Consider the following 8,626-nt stretch of genomic DNA (forward strand, 5'->3'; position numbering starts at 1 on the left):
AATGATACATCCATATATTATTGCGACTGTTTGTTTGTCCATCCAGATGAATCATCTAAATGGACTAATGTTCGTTTCTTTAACTACATTTCCATCTAGATGAATGTGGGAAATGAACTTGCACTGTCAAATTTGTTAACGGAAGAAAGCATAGCTTTCTTTGAGGTCTGAATTCTCTGGGAGGGCCAATGATAAGTGATCAAAAAATGCAGAAAATACAGAAAGACATCAAAACGAATTCAGAAAAAAAATAGATCTTTATTTTGAACATTCGTATGAGCGTTTCAGAGACGAAAACATATAGGAAGTTCGCCTGGAAATGGGATTACAACGTAAATCAAATAACATATGCAGTAAAATCTAACTAAGTTCGCTAGCATAACTACCTCTGTCGAGAAGACCTATGTGAGCCGCAACTCGTTTAGCAAAAGACGTAAAAAGATGCGAAAAAGGTTTTTACTGATTTCGGACTGGGCCTTATAAAAGGCTTCATATTTACTACCCCTTTCGAGGATCAAGCCGAACGTAGTTAAACTTACAAAGTTTGAACAAGATATCAAATTGCCTTTGCGAGTCCGTTTAGTAATCGAGTGCAAACCATAGAAAACTAAGCATGTCGAGAATAATGCCTAAGGTTTCTAAGTGCAGAGAGTTCTAAGAGCTTAAAATTGGCATCTTCCCTTTTCTGCCCCTGATTTGCTTATGTATGCCTTCAGCGTCGGCTGTCTTTCCTTATCTTCCATGATTCATGTGTATCCTCTCCGAAGATTTTTTTCTTATCTGCTCGAGATTTGAGTTTATCCTTGAAAATCTTCCATTTATCCTCTTTTTCCTTTTTTTTTCCAAGCCAAGTAAACCGACTTTGCAATATGGGCTGGTTCTCGATCCAAGTCACAAGTGGGCTTTCATCGTGTTTTAAATCGTTTTTGGACCGTTTTATCATTTATGACTTATACGTTTTTATGTCGTTGGTCCTATGAACTGATATAAATCAATTCATTTAGTCGAGGATATGATGGTGTTACGTTAACCACTATCGTCTTGATGTTTGACTTGAACTTTTACGAGAAAACAACGTCTTGCTTGTTTTTTTCGTAAAATCTCGACGGAAACTCCGATTGCGACGAAACGGAAGACATTTCGATCGAGATTCAAAAGAGAACATGATGACAGAGGTGTTTGAGCGACATTGACCTGATGAGAGAGGTGTTGGGAGACATTGAAGAGTGTGTGTGTGTGTGTGTGTGTTTGGCGACATGGAGGAGAGAGAGTGTGTGTTTAGCGACATGGAGGAAAGAGGGGGAGTTTGGCGACATGGTGGAGAGAGAGAAGGCTGTTGGGCGGCACTGAGTTCATGAGGGGTGGTGATGCCTTTCTTTTGTTCTCATTCCTTCCGTTGATTGCCTCGTAAACTTTCGAAACTATTTCGTTTGTTTTATGCTAATTTTTCCGTAAAGATTTCTCGACAGTTGTTTTTCCGTGGAAACTAATGAGTATCATAATTTATATTATAAGAAGTTTGGCCTGGATTTAATCTCATCCTAACTTAAATATTCATGTTGATTATCTATGATTTCCATTCAAGTAATAACATGTTGGTAGTAACGGCTCTTTGGAATAAGAGTTTTACTCATCAATTTTGAGACACATTTTTTTTTTGAGTTCAGTTTCATAGTTTTCTTAAGCTCAAAAAAAGAATAGAAGAAAACAAAAAATGAACTTTTTGTTTTGTTAAAATTTTCTGTAGAAGATGTGTTTCTTCAACTCCCAAGTCAAAAGAAAAGCTAGGCTCTCAATAAGATTCAAATGTGTACAAAAAACAATAAAAGATTAAACCTTTTCAAATCTAAGGAGCCATCAGTCCATCGACCGTGTAAGAAAGTGATTTCATCCAATCCGTTTTCAGCAGCATTTTCTGTAACGTCCTCATTATATCATATCCTGGATCCAGTTTCCGTTGCCAACCCTAAAACATAGCTCAAAAACCTCAGTATTATATGTGTACGAAACTGTAAAGCATTGCTTTAATCACAAAGATGAATGCTTTATTCCAAAGAAAAATAAGATATTTAAAACTCACCTCGAGAACTAATGTTGTAAACATAACGGTGGAGACATTGCCGTCGATATTAACTCTATGATTTCTCATTTTCTCGAACAACTCGTGCATACAGTCTGCTGGGTGAACTGATTTTCCTTGTGCTGTTCCCCAGAATCTAAACGCTTCTTCTACTTCCTCCACAAAGGCCTGTGGGTTAGGACAATTCTGTTGTCTAGATAAGTTAAGTGTTCTTTCTGCAGCAGTCCGACCATCTCTACGTGCAACCGCCTTGAAAAAACCAAGTAGGTTGTCTCTGTCGGTTTTCGAGAGTTCTGCAGTCATGCCAACGTCAAGGAAAATAATGTGCGGCTTCTTCGATCTGAACAGACCTCTTCGAGCACCGTTCTTCCTGACAAGAATGTTCCCGGGATGCATATCTGCGTGAACGAAGTTGTCCACCTGAAAAAACAAGAATGAGATGAGTTTCTTTTAAGCTATACAAGTAACTGAAATGAAAGGATTCAAGAGGCAGAACCAGGAGCATCTTCAAGAGAGCATTAGTTCCGATATGAGCTACTTTAGACTTGAGCCATTCATGTCCTTCTGAGCCATCCACATAACGAGCCACGCTCTCTCCATGCTCGAAAGACTCAACCAAAACGGAGGGATGCACAAGTGGAAAGACAGGCTTAGGGAAAGAGACATCTTTCCACCCACGGAAGTTGTATATAAACCGACTCAAATGAGAAGCTTCCCTTGAGAGATCAACTTGAGACAACATGTAGAGGCTAAACTGTTGCACACACTCGTCCAACCTAAGCCAGTTCAAACCCGGGACGAAAGTAGTTAACTTTGCCGCCATTTTAATTATCACAAAGTCTCTCGTCATTGTTTCTTCAACGCAAGGATGCCTAACTTTAACAGCAACTTCAGAGGACTTAACCTTATGTCCTGGATACTGAAACTTCAGAGTGGCTCTATGGACTTGAGCTATGCTCCCAGAGGCGACTGGCGCCTCGTCAAACTCCTCGAATATGTCAGAGAGCTTACGACCAAACGCATTTTCGATTGTTCTTTTGGTGAACTCGAAGCTGTGCTCAGGGGCATTACTGTGAAGCTTTGAAAGCTGTAAGCACAAGTCCTTGGAGAACAGATCAGGTCTTGTGGCGATCCATTGTCCAAACTTGATAAACGCAGGACCAGCTTTCTCCAGAGTTCGATGGAGGACCTCATGCCGTAGCTTTCTAAACCGAGGCCCGCATGAAAACTCCAACAGCGCCATTACAAGATTAGGAGAAAGCAAAACTGCTAAATAGAGAGCTCTCCCGAGCAGAACCACACTTTTAATCGCAGAGATAAACAAAGTAGAGATAACCACAGGGATGTGAACCGCACTCGTATAAAGAGAAAACTGCTGAGGAGACCGTACTCTAACCGGACTCGGAGCCGGCCTTTGCGCCCATGCCACTTTCCTATAAGTAAGAGCAAAGACACCAGGTAATAACAAGTTCGAACGGGCTACAGACAAACAGAACGCTTGAGCAACCAGGCTTATCCTAGGGAAGTTCCATTGGTGGGTAGAGTATCTATGAAGAAGCCATTTCAAAGACACTTGAGCATGTTGCTTAACTACTACATAGCTTCGTTTGAGAAGACGACTACCTAAAGACCTTCCTTTAGCGTAAGGGAGAAGGGCCAATGAATGATTCTGACGATGCCCATTACTAAAATTTCTGAACTGAGGCAAAACAAGAGAAACCTTGAGAGATGTTCCACGTTTCTGGTTAGAGTAGAGACATTGTGTGTATCTGGTAACCACTTTAGTGAGCAAGAATCTGCAGGAAACCAAAAAGGATTCAACATTAGAAGGATCAAAGGGTAAAGGTTGAAACTCTGTAACTTTTTAAAACCTAGGAATCAATTTTGAGCAATCTCCTTGAAAATTGGGAAGGAAAAGTGAATCGGATTATAAAAGGTGAAGCAGAGACGAACCTAGAGAAGAGGGTCATGGCGAGAGAGGAGCTTCTCGAGAAGAAAGTTTGTTGTTCGGTATGGTTTTCAGACACGGGAGCATTGTGTCATCGATTTTGAGTCGGTGTTAGGGTACACTAAGTCGCCGTTTCGTGGAGGGAGGTTCTGGGTTTTGGAGGCAGGAGACGATACGAAGGTCGGTGATTGGTGCGAGGAAGGAGAGAAGGGACCCGCAAAACGCGACCTCGTGGGCTTCACGCTATAGATTTGTCGTCGGTCCAAACAATCAGGCTGACTGAATATCTTTCGTCATTTACATATTTAGTGATAATATATGAGATTTTTACTCGTAGAGAGACTTTATCACATATCAATTACACTACAAGACACTTACCACTTTAGACACACTTTTCTTTGTAGAAATGATTCTTATGACCTAGACTAAAGAAAAAAGAACATTTTGCTTTCTTCCCATCACACAAATCTCTCTCTTCTTTTTATTTCATTTTATTGTTTTTCTTATTACACCTTATGTTTTCATTTACTTTTATCTCAAATTCTAAAATATATTAAATAAAAATAATTATCATAATAAATTATATATAAAATTCTCTATCTTTTAAGATCCATTTTCATATATATATTAAAGTGTAAACAAAATTAAATGTGGACGTGGACACCAAAACGTGGATAATAGAATTATAGATTAGATGTGGACATCAACAAATTAGAGTTGTCTTATCCATTGGAGCTCGGTCACAGCTGTCTTATCGGAGATCAAGAGCTAGTTGTGTTGGACTGGATGTGGTCACCGGGGAAGTCTCCAGCAGATCGGTGTACATCAGATCGAAAGATAAAACCGTTAGAGAGTTGGAACCATAACTCGTGCTCACCACTCCAATCTGGCACCGTTCTTCTTCTTCACTGTGCCGAGCTTGGGATTTCAAACTTTGTCGTTCTCTGTTCAAACTCATCAAGAAGATATGATCTCACATCTCTTATACATAAATTATTATATTATAAGTTAAAGAACCTTGGTGATTAGCAGATGAAAAATCATCCACAAAATTTTGTTCACATTATAGAAAAATAGTGTCCACATGAATTCGTATCTATATTTATATCATCCACATTTCTGAGTCCACATTTCTAATGGCCCGCATTTCTTTGTTCACATTTTCACTAATCCACATTTTTAATTTTTTAATTTTCTTATTCGTCTACATATTTTGCGTACATATCAAATTTTTTTAGGATTTCAAATTTGTAATAGTAGAAGTAAACCGTCATACATATTCTTTGCATTTCTTTGATTCATATATTCACAAGTTACTTGTCATCCACAATTCGTCACAACTTGTCATCCATAATTTGTCGTCCACAACTCGCCATTTTCCATAAGGACAAATTTGTCAAAAGTACACATAGGTCCCACCAGAAAGTGCCTCACAAGTGGAAAGTGACTCTCAATGTAAAGGAAAGACAAAAAGTGTCTTTATGTGTAATCGAGAAAAATTATTTTACACATGTTTTCTATTTTCTTTGGAGCGTACTATTTTATGAGAAATACAGTCATTTAGCATTAAATTGTTTTTTATTGAAAAAATTAGCACACACAAAAATTATTCTTATAAAGTATTAATCAAAGATTAAAAATTTAGACCTAAATAGGTTCAATCGGATTAAGGTCTAGAAATTAGAGTAAACTAATGGGTTTTCTTTCAAATGAAAGTTATTTTGAGAATTTTTATCATTGAGTGCTAATTTTTTGAAACTTTTAAAAATGCAATTTTAGAGAACTGTCCTTATTTTATTCCAGTTTTTTTTTCAGTAAATAATCTTTTAAAAATGAAATTTTTCAGTATAACTCTTTCTAATTTTACGCTAACTTTAAAGAGGATTTAATATGCTTGTTTGCCTATTCTCAAAGAGTACGTATAGACTAAAATTTAAGGGAATTATTTTTTTAAACAAATACTAAAACTTTTAGCACAAAATAAAAAAAAAAGGAAGAAATGATCAAAATAACATTCATTAAAGAATAAAAGACTAAGGTACCATTAATGAATAATATATTTAATATAGCTAACTATTTAAAAACATTTACAATAAAACATTTACAAAATAATCATTTTAAGTTTATACATTAAACCCTAAATCTTAAATCCTAAACCTAACCCCTATAACCCCTCACCAAAAATCTATCCTAATTTTTAATCATTAACCTTAGGTATGTACATGTCTTTCTACACTTTAATGAATGTTATTTTGTTTTTTATGTATGCTATTTTATGGTAAATATTGTTGTGTTATCCTAGATATTTCTCCTTCTTAATATCATTTCCTCTTCAAAAATTCATAAATTTTTGCTAACTTCCATTTTGAGAAAAAAGTTCTTTTTTGGAGAAATCTTGCATAGATAATTAAGAGTAAGAAGAAACTGTTCTTGATTATTTGAGAAAGAAGAGAATCTTTGGTGCTTGATTGAAATTCAGTTGAAAACTCGAAAAGGAAAAGAGGAGAGCAAAGCAAGATGAGCAACCCTCTCGGGAGCTAGTTAAGTTCTTTTTGGGGGGTTATGAATCTAGCTAAGTTCCACAAGATGAACTTTGTCACTTTATCAGTCCAAATGTGCTTTGTTCGTATTCCTTCAACATAGTTGTTAATTTTCCTGTTTGATATCATGAGTCTGTGGCGTGGATTGCTTTACATGTAATTCCTTGTTTGCTTGTTGTAGTATACTAGCCTTATTCTACATTCCTTTTGTTAAAGTTGATAAATAATCCAAAGCAATATAGTTCAAAACTTGATTACAATTCGAGATGGATCCGCGCATCCGCGCGGGAATTGGTTTTTACACACATATATATATATATATATATATATATATATATATATATATGATTTTTTTTAAATAATTAGTGTTATATATTTTATATGTATCGTAATATAACTAATTGTATTCAAAAAACCTACACCAAATCGGGTAATATGTTTATTTTTTGTACAAATATTAAAACTGTTTCAGATACATTTGCTATTTAGACATTTTTATGTTCATATACATCAGAACTGAACTCATCCAGATCCATAAAGACCCAACTCAAAACCCACACATAACCATATTACCCGAAAAGAACAACTCGTATCTAAATGGATGGTCAATGTTCATGCCTAACTGATTTTATAAGCTAATAAAAATGACTATTTCTATGTGTTTGGCTAAATTAAATAAAATAGAAAGAGTTTTTTATTTATTGAAATAATTATACTAAATGAAAAATTAAGTGACAATAAATGTAATACACTTTTATTATTTTAATTTAAGTTATTATTTTATTCACAAAAACATGTCTTTGAATTATGTTTTGGCTACGTAATTTTTGACCAATTGAAACTAAAATAAATAAATAAATTTAGTAAAACAAACTAAACCGAACGTTTAACCATATGCAAAATCCAGTTTTTTTACATTTTTCATTTTATAATTGGCACAAATTTAATGTTGAAAATTAATAAATAAAAATCTGCACTATTATTATTATTATGGTAATATAAAAATCTGCACTATTATTATTATTATTATTATTATTGTTATTATTATTATTATTATTATTATTATTATGGTAATATAATTAATAGTTTGATGGTATCTTGGAGAGTGCACAAACTTGTAATATAATAAAAATATGCACTATTACAAATAATGGGAAGTATACGGTTAAATCAGGTTATCGGATAGAACGGATTTACCCATATAGGGAAAGACCATCTTTAATGTTTGGACCCACAGTTGATGCATTGAAGGCGTTTTGTTGGAAAATACGGTGTCCCCCAAAGATAAAACATATTCTATGGAAAATACGATGTCCTCCAAAATACCATCAAACCCATCTATTTTCCCAACAAGCTCCCTCTTTACAAATATGGATCATCTCTTCTGGAGAGTTTCACCACAGATGGATGATCATCAGTTAGCGTGGATACTATGGTATATTTGGAAATGAAGGAATAATAAAGTTTTTAGTAATATGGGCATGGATCCTAGGGACACGTTCAAATTGGCAGAAGCATAGTCAACACTCTGGGCTGAGGCACATGTATTGGACGGAAACATGAGAGTATCACCGGTCAAGGTTATGACTCTCCCATAAATCCCACGAAGATGGTGTTTCACAGATGGTTCCTGGAATTATAATGATATTTTCTCCGGACAAGGTTGGCTCAGTACTCTAGAAGGATTTGATGGGTTGTTGGGGGCGAGGAATGTCCGGGCTTTTCTAACTCCTCTGCATGCGGAGATAGAAGCACTACTCCGGGCAATGGAATGCATGAAAAACTTACGTCAATTTCATGTTACATTTGCAACAGATTGTTCTCAATTGGTAAAGACGGTTTCAGAACCAGAAGAATGACCAGCATTTGCAAGTTATTTGGAAGATATTAAGATCCTGAAATGAAGTTTTATACGATCAGAGATTATCTATGTACCAAGGACACCAAATTCAAAGGCAATAGCCTACCACGCAATGTCAAAAAATAACCATTTTTTGTCATTCACATGGATCAAGATCTCCCGGTGTGGTTCACAGAGTCAGTATGAGTCTGTATAAG

General features: G+C 35.6%; 1 protein-coding gene across 1 annotated transcript; it reads right to left on the reverse strand.

Moving 5' to 3' along the window:
• Positions 1–1,698: 1,698 nt before the first annotated feature.
• Positions 1,699–4,316, reverse strand: LOC106390348 (uncharacterized aarF domain-containing protein kinase 2-like). Its single transcript, XM_013830790.3, has 4 exons — positions 4,034–4,316; positions 2,577–3,876; positions 2,081–2,500; positions 1,699–1,966 (listed from the first exon to the last, which is right to left on the reverse strand). The coding sequence occupies exons 1-4, from the start codon at positions 4,048–4,050 to the stop codon at positions 1,847–1,849; spliced, it is 1,857 nt and encodes a 618-aa protein (XP_013686244.2). The 5' UTR covers positions 4,051–4,316; the 3' UTR covers positions 1,699–1,846.
• Positions 4,317–8,626: the final 4,310 nt, after the last annotated feature.

Source organism: Brassica napus, chromosome C4, assembly GCF_020379485.1.
Source record: "Brassica napus cultivar Da-Ae chromosome C4, Da-Ae, whole genome shotgun sequence".
In the NCBI taxonomy this organism is placed as follows: Eukaryota; Viridiplantae; Streptophyta; class Magnoliopsida; order Brassicales; family Brassicaceae; genus Brassica; species Brassica napus.